This window comes from Pseudochaenichthys georgianus, chromosome 18 (assembly GCF_902827115.2).
Source record: "Pseudochaenichthys georgianus chromosome 18, fPseGeo1.2, whole genome shotgun sequence".
Taxonomy (NCBI): Eukaryota; Metazoa; Chordata; class Actinopteri; order Perciformes; family Channichthyidae; genus Pseudochaenichthys; species Pseudochaenichthys georgianus.
The window spans coordinates 15,735,586-15,761,405 of NC_047520.1; the positions used below are offsets into that span (position 1 = coordinate 15,735,586).

The 25,820-nt window shown below is 41.0% G+C and overlaps 1 protein-coding gene across 3 annotated transcripts in view; it reads left to right on the forward strand.

The window, feature by feature from the left end:
* The window catches only part of pcxb (pyruvate carboxylase b), a 331,727-nt gene that overhangs the window by 137,525 nt on the left and 168,382 nt on the right, over nucleotides 1-25,820 (forward strand). For all 3 annotated transcript variants that reach the window (XM_071206476.1, XM_071206477.1, XM_071206478.1), the window contains exon 12: nucleotides 22,321-22,503. In XM_071206476.1, coding sequence (XP_071062577.1) covers nucleotides 22,321-22,503 — 183 coding nt within the window. The remainder of the gene's footprint in view (nucleotides 1-22,320; nucleotides 22,504-25,820) is intronic.

Sequence of the window (25,820 nt, forward strand, 5' to 3'; positions counted from 1 at the left end):
TATAGGTACGACCTCTCTCAACACGTTCACTAAGTTCCCTTTCTATTAATCAAGGTGTTCTACATCCAAACCCACATGATCTAATCCTCAACCAAAAGAGAACATCTTTTTCTTGCCTATGCACATGATCTAATCCTTGAACATGGCTATAATATTTTTGAACCATTATCCACAGATAGCACTTTGGTTGGACTTAATTCTCCCATATCAGCAGTGCCAGCAGAACATTTTTTGCAGTCACGCACTAATCCATCATACTCAAATGTTGTCTTTTCATCCCAGAAGCCACATACCCTTTTTACCATTTTAAATACTTGAAATGTCCTCTTTTCTGCTCTTAACACAAACTTCCAACCATACCCTACACCAAACTTCTGTATGAAATATCAGAGTTCACCTCAGATCTCGAGACCTTTTAACATCGTATTAAACGCACCAAACATAGACATGACAAGAATCCATTGGGTTTTTTCTCAGGGTGTCTTTGGTCTTTCTTTCAACCATCTTAACATATCACAATCCTCTCCAAAACGGCCCTATCTATCTTTGATCAAATGTGTACCTACTTACGCCGCCTGTATATGAGTATCCCTGCCAAAGAGAGCAAAGTTGGTAATTCATCATCAGCTCTATAATCATCCTTTCCCTATGCTCTCACAAAGGTAAAGCGTATCGCGTTAAGGAACACAGCACCTTTCTAGGTGTCATCGACTCTGTAGCACCCTTTCAGGTGAGGAAATGCTGCTTTCACACCTTTACCCCGTGGTCTAATTATTCTATTCGCATGCACTTCATGCTGAAAATTGTTATAACAACTCTAATTATTACTTAGATCTGATCAATAACTACCGACATAACTGAAATTATTTATTCAATACCAGAGCTAGTGCTCACTGAAACCACGCCGCCTGGTTTCCAGTTTATAGCTAAGAATGATGTATTTTGATTTAACCGTTTAAAACCCCAAATCAATGACTTTGACCTCGTCATGGTCTCTGTTTTTAAGATGTTATTCCTAACCTTGTAAAGGGTCGAGAGACTTCTGGGAAAAGTGCATTTAAAATAAGCTGAAGTCGGGTGTAGTGGATCGTTCTGGACTACAGGCTGGACAGAGATCAGACCTCGATCCATTCACAGTAAAGCTCACTTTTGATGTGAGAGTGAAGTTGGCCTTTGATGTGCTCAGCAGAAGTCTGGGCCCATCAGAGCATACCTGGAGGCATACACACACACAGTTATACTTTGACACATCATTTCTGAAAGTTTTCCATCACAAAATGTCTTGTATATTGATAGTTGCAATATATAATTCAACCACTGAGCTAAAAGTTTTATAAAAGTCAAGATGCTGCAGAATAAATAACATTTTCTTTTCATATAGATGTTACGATTGTCAGAGCAGGAGGGAAAACACATTGAGATGAAAAGAGGGCGGAAATGAATCAGGGATTCCAACTAATTTGTTCCTGCAGATGTGCACAGTTGCACTTTGGACGGATCTGGCGGTGGATGTGATTAGAGAAAAAACTGAAATAAGGAGGCAAAGATAGTGTGTGATGCATGCTACATTACTGCAGTGGTAGATCAAGGCTCTGGCGTTATGATCAAAAGGCTTTTGTCCTTGTGAGGAAATAAAGACTCATGCCCACGCACATTTACACCACTGCACATAACCAGGCCGTTACACTCACACAAACGCACTTATCCGTCACATCATCCGTATCCAGTTTCCTATTATCCCTTACTGGCTAATTCATTAGTTTCCCTGATAAAAATGTAGCTCATTAATTTACCGCTCTTTGTAGTGTGTGTTGGGTATTTGTGAGAGCCGGGGAGCCAGACAGTGGGGTCATAAGCAAAATTCACCAGATTGAAAATAAATGTTGTAACGTTCTTATGCCTGACTATAATGGATTGCACCTTTGTGTATCATCCAATTTCAAGTGGTTATGGGGTTTTGGCATTACCGGTTTGAGACGGGATAGAGAATCTTTATGTGCAGCAGAGAGGATGGATGAAAGGATGTTTAGTTGTAGAGCAATTATGTTTAGGAGGCCAGAAGGAGGAGGAGGAGGAACTGGACAGAAAAATGTACATTTACACTATAAACAGAATGCCGGTCGATAGGGTTGAGGCAGAGTGCAGAGTGGGTCAGAACTCACCAAAAGGCGGAGGGTGAGAGACACGCTGAGGGCAAGAGTCAGATGAGAGGAAGACGAGCATTGAATCAGTACCTAAGGAGATGGGAGCAATGTAGAGAAAATGGCAGATAGCGAGGTGTTCAAGAGTGGAGAAATGGGAACAAAAGATTGTGCTTGAACAGCAAGATACCCGTGCTTTTGTCACAGTTAATTATCAATGCAGATCATCATATGTTAAATGTGTTTCAATGGATACTGAGGATCAGTTAATGGAGAAAGTCTGAGACTTGCATAAGATGGACATCTTTTTTCCAATGTGATTAAAGGTCCGTTACAAGTATGTACAATGTACTTTAGCTGCAATATGACTCCTTGTCATGTTTACATTATATAGCCATCCTAGAAGAAGTAGATGTTTAAATGCTCATTGCAGATCGTTGAATTGTCAATTTTCCTTCTTCTGCTCCCATTCTCATCATATCACATGTGTAGCACAGTGTGAAGGTGTTTGCTGCTCTCTGGTAACACATGGATAGAGCTCCATCTTGTCATTTCTCTGTCAGTTTGCACCATCTGCCTGCCTGCCATGGTGCCACCTTCTCTTACAGTTTTCACGACACACTGTAGAAGGTTTTTCATAGACTTGTTTTATTTTGACAAATGCATGGCAGGGACAGGGTGTACAGCTCGGCACTCACCTGTAGAGTGGAGGTTTTGGCAAATTGCTTTGTTCTGACTTTTTGGTTTTACTGTGTATTTCAGTACTTTGTCAACTTGTTCACCAAATTGCTGCTGATAGACCAAAGGAAACATAACCAGTATTACACTTCCTCAGACTGAGTCACTGTCCTAGTCCATGTTAACATAAATCACAGCACCTCTTTCCTTCTCTGTCCTAGCATTTTATTTAGAGAATGCTGTTATCTTTCTTTTCTGGAAATGAAATTTGCAATGTTTTGGACATGGTGTTAAGAAAATGCTTCTTTGTTAACGTTTGAGTGAAATACCAGGGTAACCCATTGTATGTAAATCCCAAGTGTGGGTCTTTAATTAGTCCTATTAAAAAAAGATCTAGAGGCTTACAGTACATTTAGGCTGAACCTCCAGATAATTCTTGATTGAGGCAGATTGAAGCAGTTCCATGCCTCTGCACTTTGCTCTCTCTCCTTCTCTTCTCCCAGGTGCTCCCCCTGAGTGTCCTGATTGAATGAAGGGGAGGGCTACCAGTGACATGGCTTGAACAACAATGTTTCCCCAAACTGCACCGATCCCACCCATAACTAACCCCTAATCTCTCTTACAGCTACTTTTCCCATCTTAAAAACCTCTTACCTGACCTTTGCTTGTCGTACCTCATTTTTACTCTCCCTTTTTACGATTTCTCTTCTCCTTATGATTTGCATTCCACCCTTAACTTACTCGTCTTGCATTTTACAGAGCTCTTCTGCTCTCTCCTCTTTTCCCCTCAACTTTTGCCTTTTTAGCTCCCAGTATTTCTGTTTGACTACACTGCGCCTGTGCTCTTTGTCGATTCCCCTTACACACTCTGTCATGTGCTTCCAGCCCTTTGAGACTTGCAAGCCTTTGCCAGTTCAGCTTTGCTTGACGATAAAACAGTTGCACTTTGCAAGAATGGGTTCTGAGTTAGGGGAGAGAAGGGTGAAACGTGATAAGGTGACACACACACAGGGTCAGGCTCTAAGAGGGATTGAAAAAGCCTGGTTTTGTATGTGGGGTATTTTTAAAGAGTGAATAAACAGTGAAAAGACGAAACTGGGAAATAAACAAACATAAAATAATCAGGTTTGGGAAATATTGGCAAAAGTAGTGCAAAATCGAATTGCCTTGTTGTTGCCTTTTTATTCATGCTCTACAACCACACTTTCACTTACAATGCTGCAAGACCATTTTACACCTGCATGTAGTTACGGCAATTTTTCTACAGAATTACATATACTTAACTGGGGAGAGAATGTCATCTGAACCAGGCACATTTGTAGGTAGCCTAGATTTCAGAGGTAGCACTTATTGTAGTTCACATATTGTGTGTCTGGGCCTGAGTCGTGGCCTATATTCAACACAGAGATCAGACTAAAATGAATAATGCAAAAAGCATTTCTCATGAAATGAAATAATTGATCCAGATGTAATTATGTTGTGAGTGTTAACCGCTTCAATGTGATTGATTGCTTTTTGATCCTGATGGATGACTTGGATTTTTGTTCAAGTGGTGACATATTGTTGAATTATCATCAAACTAGTTCACCATTCATCCATAATCCTCATGGTCTCTATTCTCTCCTCTTGTTGGGTTTAGGGACACATCTACCATTTTCTGCTTCATGTCACTTTCAAGTGTATTTATTTATTTATGTGCCTCGACTGTGACACGTTTACATTCTTTTGCACGCTTTATCTGTGCTGCAGCACTTATTTTCACCCTCTGTCTGAAACCAGAGCACAGTCTGCTCTGATTACTTTGCTGGTCAACCGTTTAGAGATGATCCTCATCACGTACAATGGTTAGACGAGCAAATAGAAGCGCAATGTAACACATGCCCCTTTCACACCAACGCCGTTCCCGTTCTAGCTCCGTGCTTGCGCTCTTCTGGTTCGGAACCGGTTTTTATTTTCAGCCTCCGTTTTGTTCACACCGCCCAGAGCCCGACTGGTACGGCTGCGTCACGACGTCCGGTCGATGATCGTGTTGCTTTTAATCATACGAAGCCAGATTACATTAAATAACTACTTCTCAACCCTTGTACTTTTCTCCAGAGTGCCGTGGTTCATTGTTTATTAATGTGTTTCAGCGGCATTTACCGACCGCTGCAGTGCTGCCCGCTGTTTGGCATCACAACGCTGTTCTGAAAGTTTCTCTGGTATAAAATGGGTGATGTTAGCATAGCAACCGAAGCCAAACTGACTATCTTGACTACTTGTTGCTATCCTATCGTGGCATAAGCCGTTTTCTACAGGCACATTTTACCGGCGTATTTCTCATTATGATTCTACTTGTGATAGTCGGACATGACAACCTGTGCAGCCCATGTATTGATTCCATCCGATAGCTGCTATAATACAAAACAAAACGTCTGCCTCTCTCCACAATGATCAATAACAGCGAACGGATGGTCAAAGTAAGGTACAAATAAACAGAATCACACGAAGCCTGGCTAGTGTTGCCTGACTTTATAAAGTGTGTTTTTGTATAAGTGTGTGGGCTACTGCTTGTTACAACTTTTATTTTCCATACTCGCTATAAACTGTTATTGCTCAGGTTTATTCAATTAAAATGCAAAACCCAAATGTTACCCAAATGGACTCTTGTCTCTAGGATGCCAGTCATGGGTTTTAAATATTCAGGCAAACATTTTTTCTGAATTGCAAATAAGAGAATGCTGAACAAATGATCAACCAGGGTCAAATATTCAGGAAACAATTTCTGGTAATGTTTAAAAATACGAGGTCCTTTACACTGTTAAACATTTTCAATCCGGGCACATGTGCTTTACTTACAGCTGTACTGGATTTCAAACTAAATAACTAGAAGGGCATTTGTAGAGCCCAGACCTTCCTCAAAGCTGCATTAATGTGTATATCCGCGCTATCACTCAGAGCCTCTCCAAATGTAATGGCATCTTCCTTGGCCCGTGCTACACTTTATGAAAAACAGTCGCAGTAGTTTTTCTGTCATCTTGCTGACAAACTGAAAACATAATCTCCTTGGCTGAGGTAACAGTAAAATTATAATAAGCAACGTGGAAAATAAACGGAAGGCGAAGCAGGTAGGAAGAGGAGGCTGGCAGGAACGCAGAGTGAGAATTAAGATGGTGCAACGAAAGGAGGGAGGAGAGACTCTGAGGGAAGGAGCAGTGGAGGTGTAGTGACCTACTTAGTAAGGAACGGATGCTGCTGTGTTTTGTATGTAACGTACAGAGAGGGAAGGCAGCAAAGGGCCAGAGAGGAATGATTGGCAGTGCGCCATGTAGGATTGTCAGCTTGCTTTGTGTTGTGTTTCCACGTGAACTGCAGGACAACACGCTAAAACCACAAACACTCACATGTTATTTCCCCCTCGTATATAATTTCCTCTGTTCTGCTGCTGTCATTCTGTCTGCGTCTCTCACCCCCCCCCCACCTCCTCTCGCTCACCCCCTCCCTCTCTAATTGTATCACTTTGGTGTTACTTCTGCCTGCTTGGGCGTACGACAACACGAGTGCCAAACTGGCAGCTTTCACTGCCTGCATATCATCGCTGCTCTGAGTGTTAATGCTCCTGTGTGTACTGCATGATGCACTGCCTATAAGACAGGGAATGGATAGAAGGGGGGCGAGCTCAGGTGAAATGACCTCATATGTCCCATAGAGGTTCATGATTTAAAAGATGAATGCCCCGTGCAATGGTTCAAATGCATTGCTATCAACCCAACTGATTGTGTCGATTGTCGTATCTAAAAATGTCAAGACCATGGCAGGAATATTACATTTTAATTAAGTTTGTTGGTTTGCAGTTGCACAACATATAATGAATCATCTCACCTTATGTTCGGTCTGTGAAAACTGTATTTATGTTAATTAAATGCTAAATGATGTGATTTGAACTTTTAATGGAGTTATGAAAGTTGGCCTGTTGGGGGTAAAACTATTAAGTTTGGATTTACAATTAAAGAAATGTGGCTTACTTTGATTTGACTTTTAGCCCTGCTCTGTATTTCATTTCTATACCATAACAACCATATGTTTTTGATTTATTTTAAATGTTTTTTATGATTTGCTTCAAATTAACAGCAACTAAGGAAACCTCAGAAAATAGCTTCCTTTTTTTAATAACTTTTTATAGCCCCTGTTTTTATTTTGAAGGCTTTTTTCTACATATTAATGCATGGGTTATTTATAGATGAAGTGATTTATATGAAGAGCAGCCCTTTTAACATGTTTGCAAGTAAGAGTTTGCTATGTAGCACACTCATTATTTAAATACCCTGAATGGTTTCACACTTGGATGTTGTGTGTAGTCTGTTAATTACCCCAGGATCACTCCAGCTCTATCATCATCAAAGGTTTTGCATCGCATGTAAATATTTCATTGCAATGCACGTTGAGTAATTAAACAAGGCATTTAGCTAATACTGGTTTCCCGAGCAGATGGATCGCATTGTTTTGCATTAAACAAGACATTGAAGCAACATGTTGTTCCATTTCTTTAGAAAAAGTTTGTGGAAATAAAAAGGAAGCTCTCCTGGGGTTAGGTGGGGAATAGTTGTAGCCTGAATACATGTTTGGCGTTGTCACGCTGAGGAAGATAGGGAGTGACTCGGCAGCAATGATGAAAGTTTAAAGATGGTTTGAACTTTTGACTGAGCCCGAAGGGAAGGAGCGGAGACGAGCCGGAGAAATAGCCAAGGCCTGCGCCACAGGGGAAGAAGTGCCAGGTGCGGGGAAAAAATGCCTTTAATATTGCACCAGCAGTGTGACGTCAAGCACACTGCTAGATTATCCAAATAACTTCCTCTGACTTGGAGGACATCCAAAGGATAAATGTCACACCGTTTGGAACATGCTACCAAATGCGTGAACACGTTTTCAAAATGTAGATTTGTTTGACATGCTAGCGGTTTAGCACATCACCGCTGACAACAGATAGTGCAGGTAGTCAGGAGAAATTGCCAACGTTATTGAACTCCATCTTGTTATGAATAACGTTTTGTGGCAATCTATCAATTGGTTGGCAAGGCAATTCCCCCTAAACCACTCCAGCGCCACCAAAGTGCTAAATGTCAAGGGATTACCATTTTCTGTAGGATCCATCCTCTGGGGAGCATGCATACCCCACATGTTATTGCAATCCTTAGCAATAGCTGCTGAAATATTTTACGGGGCCAAAGTGGTGTATGACCAACTACCAACGCCAATCCATAAAGCCATGCCGGTCACTCTTTCAAGAAAAAATTGTTAAGTACGGACAAAAGACGGCAGCAAACCTCTCAGCTAACTTAGTCAATGGACATTTCTTTTCAATGGTCTTGCACACTTACTCACTGGCTGTATATGACCTGTGTATTTGTAAATATGAGTCTTTAAATATTTAAAAAACCAGATAGAGGAGCAGTTAGGATGCATTTTAAGCTCAATGAGGACACTCGCCAAGCTTTCTATATTTAAACCTCAAATTCATCAGTTTCCCCAAGGTGATGAAACATTGAGAATGTTCCTGGAACAGGGCCGGGTTGTCATGTTTGCGGTTGTTCTCTCATGGCTGTGCTCTATTTTTACTGTTGAGACATCACTAGTTGTTTTCTGAATCGTGTAGGTAGAGAAATCTGGAACATAAGTGTGTGTTCATATTGTCAGAATGGCTGTGAGTTGGTGTCCGTCCGACCATATCTGGACATTTTGTTTATTTAAAGCAGAAGTATCCTATCTTGTATGAACCTGTATGTGGCACGGCTGAAGGGTCATCCAAATGTTGACAGCTTATGTACCAATGTGTGTGTCCATTCCACCTCCAAAGCCCCCAAACAGCTTGTAGTGCAGTCACAGACATCTGGTTGCCACTGACTCTAATGGTTGCACTGATGTTTAATACTGCACGAGCGATAAGAGTGACTGTGTATGTGTGGGGCAGTAAGCTGGCATCTGCGTCCATGTATTTACTTCCTGAGAGTATGATTTTATTCCGTGTATGTGTTTGCAACACAACACGAACATTTTAGGCTAACCATTTTGAGCAGCTGGGACACTTAAAGCTGTTCTTTTTACACACTTTTTCATGAAAAGGAAGGAGGTGAGTGGAGCTGATGTCTGACAAGGAAATTATAAGGGACTGTGTAATGAGAGAATATTTGATGGGAGGAGAAAAGGAGATTTGTGAGGGAAAGAAGAGAATTCAAGTGGCAGGTGAATTGTGACATGAGGGGAGGAGACGTAAGAAAAACACAGGAGTGGAGGGGAGATGAGAGTAGACGACGGGAAAGAGTGGAAATAAGAGGAAATGCAAGGAGAGTGTGAACAGAGAGGAACATGAGAGAGTGTTCGGAGGAGAAGGAGGCAAGGCAGAATGGGCGATAATTGATGGAAATGTTGAGAGCGAGAAAAAGGGTGAAAATTAAAAGGAGGAAAAAAGGAAGAGCAGCACAGATCTTCTATTGCTCATTAGGGTCATTATACCACCGTCTGGAGCACACACACGCTGAGAGGATTCGAAGGAGAAGCCAATTTAGTCGGGTATCAAAAAAATGATGAAAAGGACTGAAAGGAAGGCTTTTGTGGGAGCCGCTGTTTGCGAGTGTGTCTTTTTATAGTGTCAAAGTAGTTGGTGCTTAATAATGAATATGGTTTTGTTATGAAGGACACGCACATGCAAACACATTTCGAGCCATGGACTGTTATTGCACTGTTGGTGGTCTAAGATGCCAGAAAAGGATAATGATTAGAGGAATAAGGAGGACAGAAGGAAAAAGAAGCACTCCGATTCAGAGGAAGAAAGGAAGGGAGAAATGAAAGAGTTTACATAAAGTAAGAATAAAAGGGTAAATAGTGCCAGGAATGCCTTGGGGACTCAAAGCTGGAGGAAAAGGGTGAGAGAGGTAGATAATGGTTTTGTGAGATGAGGAAAAATGGAGCCTGTACAGAGGCAGGAAATGAAGGTGAAATTGAAAGGATAGGAGGAAAATTCAAAAAGAGGGAGGGGCGTGGAGTGGTTGTATTTTGGATTCAGGTAATCGAGCGGCTGTGTATGCCAGGCAAACTCTGGACAAGCGCACGTCAAACACAGCCACACAATAAAATGTCAGCAAAACCTGCAAGGTGGCCAAAACAGAGGCGACAGTGCTGCAGTCTGGAAGTTGATTTGACTGTACAGTATATGTCCATGTTTTCTTTAGATAGAAAGTGCAGGTTGTTTCTTTATACACCTGGGATAGAACAAAAAGGCCAGAAGAGAATCCAATGTAGCTTAAAAGGCCAAAAAATCACATCAAAATTGAGTTTACTTTGCCGTTCTAACATTACTAAGGTAAGGAAGTCAGGACGTTTATTTGACCATCTGTATATATTCACTTTTTCTTGAGATAGAATGTTTATTATGTACAGATACCTTGGTTGGCTCATGGTTGTTTGTCTTTAAAATAAACCTACTTGTAGGTAAGAAGAAGAGCTTAAACTACAATCACATCTTGCTTAAAATACTATACAATCACACCAAAACTAATGCTGTTCTTCACGAAGGCAAGATATCCCTAGTAAACTATGCAAATGAAAATGGATTGGTCTTGGCTCATGTTCTAGCTTTTGGAATGACTTGTTTGAGAAGACGAGGAATTACTTTTAATTAAAGTGAGACCAATAATGCCTGTCTGTCAGCGTATGGGTCACCAATCAGGACGGCTGGAGAAATTCATCACAGCGCAGCGGATAACTCACAGGGGAGCTTTCAGTAATGATTTAAAACCAAGGGAAACTGCTTTAGTATCTGTACTTTATGTGCGATAGTGAAGTGCGAGGGAGTCTCCTTAACGATCCACTACAGGCATCGGTTTCTGAATCGATGTAATCATGGTCAATATAAAAGCAGATCAATGTGAGGCGCCTCTTGCTGTGAGCCAATAGTAACACTTGTGTGACCTTTTGGTGTCTTCAATAATCCAGTAAGGGAGTGATGATCTACAGGAAGCACTAGGGGGGCTGAGGGAAAAGCATGGGCACACATGCATAAATTACATGCATATATCATATGTACATATATTTACACTACGTATAGATTTCTGCAATCCAAAATTCAGATCAACCTTATCATCCATCCCAGAAGAAATCATCTGTCTAGTCCAATAAACTGCAGGAAAACATACATTTGACAGTAAAATCAAACACAATAGAGCTGTGGATGACATATCTTTGTAGGCCAACTTGGAAGTTAGCATCTCCCTGGTTGCCTCGACAAAAACTAATGAGATTTTTAAATTGGATATTTGAATATTGCAGAAAACAAGATCTATGGCAAACACAGGTTTACAATGCTTGGTTTGTTCAGCAGGGTAATCTCCACATATTAACATCAGTTTGTGGTTTTCGAAGCAAGCAAATTCAATCTCCAGAAGTACAAAGCTAATGTTAGGCTATAAGGAACTACAACACGGTCCCATGACATTATCACCACGGCTTAGCTAAAGGTGGCTAACGTTCAGCGTGATGACCTTTAGTCGTCTCATTCAGTCACTCGTTAGCAATAGCCCATTCAGTGGGGTATTTATTGCCGTATTTCACCTCCTTAACATTTCTTAAGCTTGTTTTAAACACAGACCTTAAAAAAACCATTCACTTCAGTTAAAGGGAACTGGAAGTGGTGATATGCTGAGTCATTTTAGGGTTTTAGGATTCATACCTGCACTATAAGACTTCATATTGCATCCCGGCCTTGTCCTGTTTGACCACGTTACCAAACACCTCCCACTTTACATTACACTAGTTGGCAGTCCACGTCCTTTCCCATCCTTTGGCTAGCTCTCCTGTCTCCTGGGTGGAGCCAAACCAGTGATATTGCATGACTAAACCATTGACATCCAGCCAGTTTATCTCAGCCTCTGAAGACAATGGACTTTGTGGATGTAAGAGGATTGTATGGGGCAATTGTGTTCATGGGCTGCTTCAAAAAGAATGTGAATTCTCAACAGCTGCAGTATGAGTCCTTGTTCCGGTACTTTTCACATATTTTTTTTGTCCAAGTGCAAAGAAAGTCCAAAAGTCTCTTTCACAACAACTGTAAAATGCTCCAAGTCAGGAACAATGAAGATACACATTAAATCACTGCAAAAGCAACATCTTTTCACAACATCCAGAAGAAGAAACATTTCAATATAGCATTTATACTGCATGGTTGTTTCCTCTGCAGCTGTGGATTTATGAAAATGTATTTACTATTGCTTTTTTCCAAGCATGTGTTTTGCTTATGTGTATGATTTGAGTTGTGTGAGCATTACAAAGCTGAGGTGTTGTACTAAGATATCATCCTGTTAGTAATTTTGATAACTGGTCACATTTCTCCCCCCGCAACTTTCACACTTTTTCTCTACCAATGGCTTGCTTTTACATCCTAATCCAATTGAAAGCCATACAATGATTTGTTATGCCAGACAGGACATGATATATTCAGGTGTTTTTCTCACTTAGGGCAGATAATCCTGAATGCTGACCGTGATAATAAATACATGGAAAATATATCCTATTGATGCCTTTTTTTTAAGAAATACAAATACATTTTGAATCCTACACTGTAACATTTTTTGCTGTACATTTACAGTAAATTACTGGCTACTAGTTGCATGGATTTCCCAGTATTTTACTGTAAATATTTCACAGTAATTTACTGTAGATATTTTACAGTAAATTACAATAAAAGTACAACTACATACTGTGACTTAAAGGAATGGTCCACTCATTAGATAATTAATCAAAACTTCAGTATTTAGTGAAACGTTATGTTTAAACCATACCCTGAAGAAATCAGCGATATTCCCCGGTAAATAATGATTTTATAGCTCTTTTTTATCAAGACCTGTATATTCCGTCTGGCCGCCGCCATGTTTGCCATTTTCAGTAGTCACGTGATGGTCGTGACGTCATCCATGCGTTCACTTTGTCAACACACGGAGTATTTCAGTTCAGACTCGTCAGCAGAGGAACAAGTTTTGACCAATGTGAAGAGATTGGATGGGGGAATTCAGCCATACATATCAGTATGACAATACGACACCCTCTGTCCGTAGACCCTCACATCGTACAAGGAAAAACTTCCGAAGAAAACCCACAGTTTAAAGGGAACATGGGAGAAACCTCAGGGAGAGCAACAGAGGAGGGATCCCTCTCCCAGGACGGACAGACGTGCAATAGATGCCGTGTATAAATTGAAAAGATAATACATTTGCAACATAGGTAGTCCAAATGTTTGGAAATGCATGTGTGTATAATGGGAAGATGATATAAGATACTATATGTATGCATGTAGTACCACCCTTGCTAGCGATTCCCTCTCTAGTTTAGCATACTCAGCTTCGTTGTCCCTGGCCGTAGAATCACGATGTTATGGGGCCGGAAAAACTGGGGGGAAATACACACTAGCCGGTACTACGCTATATGGAAAGGCCACCAAAAACTGTCCTGGCCTGGACGTTAAAACGGGGCTAGCCGCTGCAATGGAAATGCGCTATAACATACCTTATTCTTACTCCGAGCACTACTTCTGCTCCTCCGTCGCTTCACACTTGCAGAGGGCGATTTCTCTACTGGCCGAACTGGTGTCCTGGTCGGTGATGACACCAGAAAGACCGATGGTACTGCATCTCCATTGAGTAATGGTTGTTCTTTAAATCCCATGTTATGTTTGATCATACTCTCAGAGTAGTCGTCCGGAAATGTGAAATGTTCGCTGCATACATGAGCCTGTAAATCTCTCGGTTCGGGCCGGCCACATTTCGCTAGCCACTGCCTCCGAATGTACTTCTTATGCTTACCTTTTGGCAACAGATGGAACCGAGCATTCCGTGGATTGTTCCTATCCGAATTATGGCAATATTTCGCGATACAGTGAGGCATATTTGAAGAGAGAAACTACAGTAAATAACATGGAGATCAACGTGTCTTCGAAAACCAAACGCATGGATTACGTCACGTCCGGGAAATGGCGGCGCCCACAGTGTTGATGTTATTTCGGTATATAATCAGTTTAAAATCACTGATAATGTCATCGGATTAAAAAAAAAAAAAGAGAGACTGGCAGAGACTGGTCTGTTTTATCGGATGATAATTTTTAAAAAATTAGTGTCATGAGCATACCATTCCTTTAACAGTTGCCATGCCCATGGAAGTACTGTGATATAGCACTACAGAGCTGTGGTATTATGGTACCTTGCTGTACATAAATTACAGTAATTACCTGTATTTTCACACTTTTACTGTAGAAGTAATGCAACACAGTAGCCAGTAATTTACTGTAAATAATACTATAATATATTGTAAATTTGACTAATTAACTGGGATTTTACCATAACTACACATTTGAATCTGCTCAATCAACAAAGAAAAACAAAGAAAATACCCATTTTAACTTTGTATTCCTCCATTCAAGTGCAAAGTACATTTCACATGACACTTTCTACAGACTGTGAGTGTCTTACATTAGTCTTGGACAGGTCTACATAGACATCCACTCGAAGTCAAGGAGTTTTCTAAAGAATGTGCTGACATGGGGGTTTATAACGCCACGCTTCATTTAATTAAAGGGGAACAAAATGCGTTGAATTACAATGGTAATTTGTTGTTATCACAGAGGATGGTCTGAATACAGTATTTTACAGTGAAGTAATACAGTAACATGTTGTGAAATCCTGGTAATAATGTATCCTGTAATTAACTGTCTGCATTGATTTCACTGTGAAATTCATCAAAATTACAGTATTATATTGTGAACATTACAGGTAAAGACTGTAAAGTGGTAAAATATTAATTTATCGTAAAATATTACAGCTAAATATTGTGAAATCATGGTCATATTTTACAGTGTAGCTGAAGTAAGAATAGACACATATTTTCCTGAATAAAATGGTTGTGAACATGCTGGTTCAGGGGCCTCACCATGCCATATTTTTATTCAGCAAGTTGCAGTTACATTATATGGACAAGCATTCAAGTCAACTGAGACAGCAAGACACCCTGGCAAAAGGACATGAGTAATTAAATCCATGAGGTGGCCGGATCTTTCAGTCGCTTAAAATAAACCGTCAACAAATTCCTTGGGAGTCAACCCACTTACGCTTTTAGCCATGGAAGGAAAAAGTAGGAGGATGCTTTTGAGATAAAAACTAGTGACCAAGTTTTAAAGTATGCACTAGATACCGTGTCAAATAAGTTAAAGTTGAATTGGAAGTAATGATGTAACCAAGTCTAAGGCAACATCAGGCTGGACTAAAACTAAATATAACAATAATGTAGATATGATTTTACTGGATTGTTCCGTATTAACCATCACCTTGGTAAAAACAAAAATGATGGAAATATTTGTTTAAATGCAGCAACATATGGGTCTACACATGTATTCATATTCTAGTATATAATGCACATTATTTGCCCCAATTATCACATCCGATCCAGATATTTGTGTCAGTATCTGCCCAATATCGGTGCATTTCTTATTTCAAGTAGAATTTTATTTTGGTTTGCCTCGCTTTGGTGTTCTTCCCCAGCCCTAAAGTTTTCTTGGAAACTCAAACGGTTGAAATGGGCCGTGAGGGTGAGTTTTGGACTTGGCCTCATCCAGTTTGTATCCTGTAATACAGCTAGACCATATGAAAAGGCTAAAATCAACAGTATAACGTTTTAATGATGTCCATTCCAAAGCAGTTACCAACAATTACCGGAAAACAAACTTTATTCTCTCCGTCCTCCCTGCCTCGCTTCCTTCCCTGACTTCTCATCTCACCTCGCCACCGCTCTCCCTGCCCGCAGTCATCCGCATGGCTCGACTTCAAACATTAACATGGCACTTATATTCTCTTCTCTCCTCATCTCTGTGTGTTGTTCTGTCTCCTTTCCTTTATTACTCTCTTTACCTCTCTGTGCCTCTGCCTCTCTGTCTGCTCCTCTGCCTCTCTAATTGCTACGCTATCAGTATGAGCTCAGATATTGCTGTCACTTTCTGTGTGTGTGCATCCTGCAGGAGGAGCATGTTGTCTCACTGTTTCCTCTCCATACATTAGCTTCCATTGCATGTGTGCTTTCTCCTTCAACTCCATACATAAACAACACCTGACAAGGAAAGAGGCAAAATAAACTGGGAATGACAGTTGGGGGAAAGCCGTGGGAAAGGTTAGGGAGGGGAAAGGGAGATAAATAAGGCTTAGTAGAGGAGTCCACCCTAGGAACATGGGATACGACAAAATGTACTTAATGGCATCGAGAGCTTCTTGGAGAGATTTCACTGTTGTTACAAGTTGGTGTGAAATCTGGTCTTGGGTCCACTTAAAGAGCCTGAGGAGTTGGGCCATTACCAAGCTTCATACTTTAAGAACGTTTTAAGGATCAGTCATTGCTTGAAACCACCAGAGACCCTCTAATCAAGCCCCTTCTATTTACAAGTGATTCTTTTTAAATAAGGAAGCAGGCAGCAATCTACTGGAACATTCACAAACACTTTATATTTACAACATATTGCAAAATTGGGACGAATCAGTGAGTCATTTATTTTCTTAACATTCACTGTTTAGTCTGGCTTAGGTCTTGCCAAGATGAACATATTTTCAATTGGATTTTACCAAACTAGTAAAAACTAAGCTTGAGAGATGTATTCTGAGACTAATTTGTGTATACTATTTACAATAACTAAATATATTTGGAAGAGTAATAGCTACATTGTAAACCTGGATGGCTAATTTAACCAAAACAATGTAGTTCATGATATACTGCACAAAAACAACATAATTCATTCCCCTCAAAGCTGCACTGATCAATATGTATATAATAGCAATAGATCCAGTGAGTATGTACAATGACAGATTGGTTGCTCATTGTGAGAAACTAACAGAGAATCCCTATCCGTATGTTGTATTTGGGCAATTATTTGCATATGTTAGCCATATCAGCATGAGACCAAATAAATGAATGAATGTACTTTCAAAGAAGGCAGCTGTGAAAAATGCAAATAAAAAGACTATTCAAGTCTTGATAACACACATAATAGTCAGTAGAAACTTGTGTGTAGAGTCAATCCGATGAGTGGGTGTCGAGGAAATCCTTCCTTTTTAAAATTAGATTAAACGGAATAAACGGTTTTGAGGAGATTTCATGAGTCCTTTGGATAAATGGAGTGTAATACAATTCTTCTCTTTGGCTAAAGAGAGCAATTTCTCTTGTTCATATATAATTCAGCAATGGTGAGTGTGATATGTATCTCCATGATAAATAGCAAGGATCTGAAACAAAGCCACTGTGACTAATGTACACACATTCCAAATATGGAGTTATCTCCCATTTGTTTTGTAAAACCTCCTCTGGCAATGTGTCCAACATGAGCATACACTATGTGTTTATTTCCTTAAATGGATATTCAGATCAACTAAGAACACCACATTTTTTGAATTTTATCCAAATGGTTTTCTTGTACATCAATGGAACCGTGTATCTTCACTTTTCATGCTGTTGGCCTTATTCTTTTATTTCCATTTTCCACTATCCACCAAACACTACGTTTTATGACTCAGGCCTCTGAAACCAATCCAGAAGCCATTTTGACGATTTTAAAAATCCATGAGCATCAATGGAGAAATGGACTTTCTTGCCTGAAAACAAAAGTATTTTTTAGAGAATTCAGATATATCAATTGCAGGGAGGATTTGTAACGTACCCATGGCAGTTATTTCACATCAGAGAAATACACCGCTGACCTTGTGTCTGATATACTTTAAGCACTGAGAAATGGAAAGGGGATTTACACAGCGAGATGGTGACGGATAAATAACAAGCAGGAACAAAGGAGTCTTTCACACAATGCAGAGTAAAGTGTGTCAACCACACTAAGCATCCAGTGAGCTAGTAATAAAGTAAAGGTCCTGATGTTGGCTTGTTTACTGCTGTTTGTGTGTATTGACTGATAAACGGGAATCTATAGGAACAAAGGCGTGGATTATTATAAATAAGGAGCCAGACCGCAGCATCAGGTGAATGTGAAGGACAATGGGAAGGAAATCAGTGCTTATAGGTGTAAGCAAGACCTTTCCAATGCTTTACCACTTACATTATTAACAGGCCTACTGTATCTGTGGCTAGCGTGAGAGAAAGGGATGTAAGACGGAGAGAGACAATGACATGGAGAGAGTGTAAGAGATGAAAGTGGGGTTTCCGTGTAAGACAGCGCCCTGGGCTGAAAGAAGCCGACACCTTGACTTTAATTATTAAAAGGCTACTTGGCTTTCCCTTCACCTGCTGCCGTACTGCATCTCTTTCTCCTCTCTGTTTCTGCAGGGTCTTCAGTGGAACTGCATTGGTTTGAGTCCCAGTTGTGTGAGTGTGAGATAAAGGGACTTCCTCGTCTCTGCGGGCTGTTGTTGTGGCACCATTCATCTCTTATATCTATATGCCCCAAGGCCAAAATTAATACGCTTTATATTCACTATGCACAGAGGCACGGCATAAAAGTGCATTACCCCTCATTAGCACATAGTAGAGAAAAGTAAATATGGAAATGCTTCCACACATAAATAATGAACAAAGAACAGTTTTTGGGAAGTCATTTTTGGAAATTCTCTCACATGGAACGTTGCGTGAGATTCATTTAACTCGAAACCTGAAGGCCATGCAGGACACATGGGAAAACCCTCTGGAATAAAATCAGTGTTGTTTTTATTACTCTGCAAAACAACCTCCATCTGAGTGGCTCCAATAACCGAGGCGCTGCTAGTTTGCTTGGTTCCAGTCGGACTACACATCCCATACGCCTGTGCAGTAAAGTGTAACAGCTCACATCTGTCTTGCTGCTGTTTGATTAGTCTCCTGACACAAGCAGGACAGGATTGTTTACAGTCAGGAATTTGATTTAGAATAATATTGGACAATATTTCAGGACAAAATATCTTCTGTGTCTGCACATCAAGTTGCTTTATTGCTGTCCATTGCCTTTAACAGTATATATATATGCAAATGTATACACTATATCGTGCTCCTTTGTCTGGCTCCAGTTCAATGAGAGTCTGCAATGCTACCTCGGGCTTATAGAAGGTTGTGGGTGTATTTAGTATAATTATCATGCTTTAAGGTTTGTGATGCAACTGGTGCAGTGTAATATAGAGCCGTTTTGGGGGCGAATAAACAAATGAGGCTTTGCACGATGGGGCTTTTGGCCTTGGCGAAGCTACCTTTGACTTTTTTTGGCAGCATCCCAGATGCAGAACCTGACTCAAAGACTGCTGGGTGGCCCTGACGAGTTCAAACATTTCACTGCAACTGCAAGTCAGCAAAAAAGGTCGGGATGTCAGGCAACAGAAGTGCCTCAGAGCCACTCACCGATCCTCCGCATTCCCCTTTTATCACTTTGTTCTGGATAAAGTGTTAGCCAAATGCCTAAACTGTGTGATTATTCAGCTGAAATATTGTTGCTTAAAAATAGCCTTGATGCTCTGTTGACTTGTGTGGATGCAGAGACAGAGCTAATAGGGCAGCACCAGTTTCAGTGTGAGCTATGAATGCTGTTTTACTGTGTATTCTCTATAAGCGTTTTGATATGAAATGCAAAAATATAGAAAGAAACACCGGACAGCCGCCCAACAGCCCCTCAGTGTTGTGTGTACCGTATATGCTTGGCTTGCGGCGTTAACTGGAGGCAAAGAACAATTGTAAAACATGTTTTGTTCACAGTACCATTTAATGAAAAGAGAGGCAAAGTAAACAGAGTGTAGATGTTCCCAGGGGCATTTGGGACTGTTGGCAACCGTCTCAAGTCTTGTGCAATGTGTCTCAGAGTTGGCGAAAAATATGGCTGAAAAACAACGATAAATGTGACCATCATAAATTCAAGTCTACAAAACACTTCTGTGGGCAACAGAAAAACTCCGGAAAGGAGAAGTTATAAAGAAACGTTGCACTCATTTATTTTTCCATTCCTGTTGTAACCTAGTTTCCAATATGTTTGTTATTCTGAGAGTGGTGCCTTCCTCTAGACCTCGGTGCCTATTTTGAACAATTGTGCCCACCAACAATGGAGTCAGTAATTATTAAAAACATGATTGTGTCCTCAGTAAACCCTTTGTGTAAGCACAGCTGTTGAATCTCTCTTGATAATTGCACATCTTTTTAAAGGTTTCCTATTCTAATCGTGTCCTTCTGATATACCTTACCTACCCTTTGAATTTAAAACCACTATAGAGCAGCTTGCAGAGTTATTCACATGCTCGCAAGTGTGGAACATGGGAATCTATTTCGGTGACACTTGAAGTGCTGATGACCTGCTTCGGGCCTTTCAAATCAAAGGGGAGTGCCGGACTTTATTAAAATGGCAGCCTGGAAATTGGGGCTATGAGCCTTGAAACAGCACAGTGCTCAGTTAGGGGCTGTGTGCGTGGGAAGGAATACTCGTGGCAATGTCCTCTGCTACAGAATCTCATTCATTTACAGTTGGATATGCAGTCCCTTTCAACTGAACCTCCATTTCATGTTAAAAGATCAACTCCTCCTCGGTGATATGATTAAGACATATTTTAAATATGAATCCCAATTGGAAAATGCATTAATGTCCACTGGAAGCAGTGATTTAGCATTCAGCTTGATGGTATATTGATGGGTGCTTCCCTGCTACATTTGATGTTCATTGTATGTTTGTGTCTATTGGTTTTTCCTATTTAGCATATTTATATTTGTAAGGCATTGAAATATTACATGGTTGTACAGCACTGTTTTTATAGGTTGTCCGAGCATTTTGCTGCTATACTGTAGGCCATTTGTCATCATACTAACATGCATTACCGAGGGAGGTGTTTTTCTTTATGATTTCCAGCCCCTGGAGACCGACAACATTGCACGAAATAACACACTCAATAAAACGGTGTCTTGTAAAGGGCATAAGGATGATAAACACAATATTGTTGGCCATAAAAGTTCCACACTGTCTGAGAATATCACCAGCACATCGTCAGTGTGGCACAACATTGTTATAATTATAATATCTACTCATCTTCCTCTTCCAGGCCTCGAGGGGCTCCATATGTTGCGGTGTTGGACAGTCCTCACTCCTCCTCACATCTCCGTTCCTCCTCTCCTGCCAAGTGCTCTGGGGCACTGCAGCCTTTTCCGCCGCTCACTCATCTCTTGCTTGTTTTCCCTCGCCTCTCATGTCCGTTTATTTTGCTTTTCTTTCATGTGTGTCTGCCATTGTCTTCCAGGTTAATTTCCGCTCAGGCTACAACGATAGATGCTTTACATTCCCGCGTCTTTCACATTACACTCCACTTACAAGCCACTTAACAAACTATCTGAAGGGTGTTGATATATTAAAGTGAGGAATGAAACAGCCTCTGCACTGACATATTGAACTGACGAGAGTAAAGATAACCATTTCACTCTAAATCGTGCACTATTGGAAGGATTAGCAACAAATTATTTATAGGTGTCTGGCATTTAGAGTAAAATATGATACAAAACATACGACAAAGGTCCAAGACTGCAATCCAAATGGACTCATAAAGACACCAGCATGCATCATTGCACCGCTCAATCAATGGGTGCATGCTTTACCCTCTAGTTAGCTCAACCCTTTAAATAACGCTAATAACAGAAGAAGAGCAGTTGCATGTAGTTGACACAAGTATTAGTGTTTCCTCTAAAGATTATCAGGTTTTAAAAGACTCGGAGTACTGGACTGTGATGGGTGAGACGACATTAACCCAAATGAAAACACTTTCTCTTAAATTGACAAATGATGGTGTATTTTCATGCCAGCTGCAGCAGAAACCAACTTAATAAAAATAAACAACACTATATTATATTTATATTCTCTCTGTGCTGATGAACAATGATTCATTGTGTTTTGCAGACTTTCTCTTTAGGAAGTTAAGTATGATATATAATATATAAGTATTTTGCGTATCCATTTTGTTTTGCGGTTCATATTTAATGTCATTTTTACATTTGTAATACATCTCATTCAATCACATTTGTATTTATGTAGCCGAGTACAACACATTAGTCAGGGCGCTTCATTGTGTGTACAGCATATGACACCTTAAAGGGCCTCTTTTATACAATTGTTCTTTTCACCCTCTGTCTGAAACCAGAGCCCAGTCTGCTCTGATTGGTTAGCTGGCTGGCTCTGTTGTGATTGGTCAACCGCTTAAAGATGTCCCGCCCCTTAGCTTTTCAAGGTCAATGTGTTAGAGTGCTAGCCAAGAGAAGCGTGTGTGTTACGTATTGGGACCAATTACATGCACAAAAACCTATACAACATATTACAGGAAAAGGAGAACCCCCCCCAAAATCATAATTGGGCCTCTAAATGGCCATCTAAATGTCAATGATAATTTTAACGTATATCAACCATTTTCCAGGTGCTGCTGAAAATAATAATGTGGGCGTCAGGCAGGACTACAGCAACATGAGATATTTTTGTCATATTTAGTCACTTACCCCTCCACTGTTCTCTTCCTGCCAGGTGTTCCGAAGCGGCGAAGGCATGGGCATCCGCCTGGACAGCGCCTCTGCCTTCCAAGGGGCCATTATCTCCCCCCACTACGACTCCCTCCTGGTGAAAGTCATCGCCAGCGGGAAGGACCTGCAGACTGCAGCCTCCAAGATGAGCCGAGCCCTGGCCGAGTTCAGAGTGCGAGGGGTCAAGGTAGGACATTCAGCCACGTGTGTTTTGATGCCGCTTTGTGTGGGAATTTTAAAGTTATCGCGATGTGTGAGAAAATGCTGACCTCTTCAGATGACGGAAAAACTTGGTAGATAATGTCCAAGTGCCGTGTTATCAACCTGGAAAATAGGCAATTGTCATGGTCTCCAAATGATTGACATGAGGTATTTTGACAGCAGCGATGGTTTATCTGAGAGTCCATCTCAAACTATTGGAGACAGTCGAGCATGGTTAATGGTACGATGCAGGGAAAACCTTAAGAGTGAGAAGGAGGTCGAGGAGTCACGGGCACTGAGGATGTAAGACGTGTTTCTCCGCTGCTCCTGAGAATGTGACTTAATTTCATAAATCCTGCACAATTTTGGTATTTTATTGTTGAAATTAAATAGAACATAAACTAAGGATTCGTCGTACGTGACTTTTGTTAACCAAAACAACCGAAATGTCTTCTGCTCGCCAAAAATCCGAAGCACAGAAAGGAGGCCGCAGCAAAACCTCGCCTTTGCCTGACCCGGCTAACGCTACTCGAGGGGTGGCTGAAGCTAACGCACTCGACGCCGAACTTTTACAAAGTATGATGGACTCCCTGAAAGCCGACATTTTTGGCAAAATTGACTCTTTATCTTCCAGCCTACGCTCCGAGATTACCTCTGTCCGAAAAGAACTAAAAGAGTCAATAGGACCATTACAAGCTAAAGTCGAGCAACACGGGCAAACTGTGCTTGAGCTTGAACGAGCTGCTACTGACCATAGCGGCCGGATAACGGAGCTGGAAGCTACAGTTAGCAGGCTAACGGCTCAGGCTAAACATGCTGATGATCGGTGCGAGGACCTGGAGGGGAGATCCAGAATGAATAATATTCGGCTGGTGGGCATATCGGAGGGATTGGAGGGACCTCGTCCTACTGAGTTCATCGCCAAACTACTTCAGGAAATACTTCGCCTGGATGAAAAGCCCCTGCTAGATCGAGCTCATCGTACACTGCGGGACAGGCCCAGAGAGGGAGATGCACCCCGACCATTCGTCGTAAGAGTTCATTACTTTCACATTCGCAATGAGATCCTACGTCGGGCCGGGGAACTGTCTCCCCTCCTCTGTCAGGGTAAGAGGATTTCTATCTTTGCTGACTACACCTCCACCGTCGCTAAAAAACGAGCTGCTTTTGGAACTGTCAAGCGTCAGCTGCACTCATGTCCGGGCATTAAGTTTGGACTTCTCTACCCAGCGGTGCTCCGAATCACGCTGCCGAGCGGAGACACACATCGGTTTGAAGATCCTACAGCTGCAAATGACTTTGTCAATACAAAACTCAAGAAAGCAGTCACTCCAAATGCTGTGTGACGGAGCAGAGCCGGCTCCTTGTCACACTTCTTTTTTTTTTTGTTCATGACAACTTGGACTGCATCTCCCAGTAAGTCATTGTAGCTTTCCATGATAATTAGTCACTGACAACATGTCTAAACGTGTGACGAACGTACTAATGTTCTGTTTTATTTTGTGCGTGTTTACTCTTGTTTTACCCAGTCACCTTTCTCTTTGGGTAGCTTAGGCTGTGTTAGTAGTAGCCTAGGATGGTAGCTACGACGGAGCGTTTAGCAATTCCTATAAGGTTTGATCGGCGTGTCTCGCATGGGGAGGCACTTCTGCCAAGGTGGGAGGGAGTAACGTGGTTCTTTTACCACAACGGGTTGTTCTATATTGTGTGTTTTGTTTTTTTTGGTTGTTTCTTTTTTGTGTTTTTCGTGTCGGCTTGGTCTATCAACATTGTACATGTTGAAATGCTGTTATTCGTTATACCTCATTCTGCTAAATATGTTATATTATGCTTCACTCTTTGCCTCTTAAGATGCTTCTATGGTTTCACCTAAATTAATACAACAAGATGGAGAGGGGCTTCAATTTTGTACCTGGAACTGTAGGGGCCTTAACAATCCTGTTAAGCGCAGCAAAGTTTTGCACCATCTCAAGCACCTGGGTGCACAGATAATTTTTCTACAAGAAACTCATCTTAGGGTCTCTGATCAGAGCAGATTAAAGGCCAGTTGGATTGGCCATACCTACCACTCTTCTTTCACGGGGAAAATCTAGGGGAGTAGCTATTTTATTGCACAAGTCAATTCCTTTTGTGTGTTCAAATGTGATGGCAGACCAAAACGGGAGGTACTTAATTGTTAGTGGTAAAATTAATTCTACTCCAGTGCTTCTTGTCAATGTATATGGACCAAACTGGGATGATGATGTGTTTTTTACACATTTATTTTCCATTCTACCAGATATATCCTCACATTTCCTTATTTTGGGAGGGGATTTCAACTGCTGGCTGGATCCTCAACTGGACCGATCATCGACCCGAAATTGTAAGCCGTCTAGGTCTGCCAAGGCAATTCAATCCTTTAAAAAACAATTTGCCATTTCTGACCCCTGACGTTTTTTTAATCCCTCTGGAAAGGAATATTCATTTTTCTCAAATGTCCACCACACTTTTACTCGTATAGATTATTTCCTCGTAGACAATAGAATTCTTCCTTCTGTTAAATCAATTTCCCATAATGCGATAGTCATATCTGACCATGCCCCAGTCACTATGAGGATACATTTCACAGGGTCTGATAAAAACCGTGCTCCATGGCGTTTCAATAATCGTTTGCTTTCAAATGAAGACTTTGTGGAATTTGTTTCCGGACAAATAGATCTCTTTCTTAGTATAAACAAAACTCCTGATGTGTCCGCGTCACTGTTGTGGGAGACCTTAAAGGCATACATCAGAGGTGAAATAATTTCTTACAGCGGCTATGAGAGGAAAGTGAGGAGGGAAAGACTTAATAATTTAACGAAACGTATTGCACAGCTGGACGCAATTTATTCTGCTTCTCCTTCTCCAGATTTATACAAGGAGCGCCTCTCTTTACAAACTGAGTTTGAGGTCTTAGCTACGGATCACACAACAGAAATGTTACTGAAATCTAGACATACTTATTATGAACATGGGGATAAGGCTAGTAGATTGCTAGCCTATCAATTGCGACAGACATTGTCGTCTCACCAAATTCCCCAGATTAGGACCTCTTCAGGCTCGACGATTGATCCTAAGAAAATCAATGATGAGTTTAAAGATTTTTACGTATCGTTGTATACTTCTGAAAACACATCCGACTCTTCACACTTGGATAGTTTCTTTAACTCACTCCATATACCCACCGTTCACCCTGACTGTGTTGACGATTTGGAAAGAAATATTACTATTGAGGAACTGGCTACTGCAGCCAAGTCCATGCAATGCGGCAAGTGTCCAGGACCA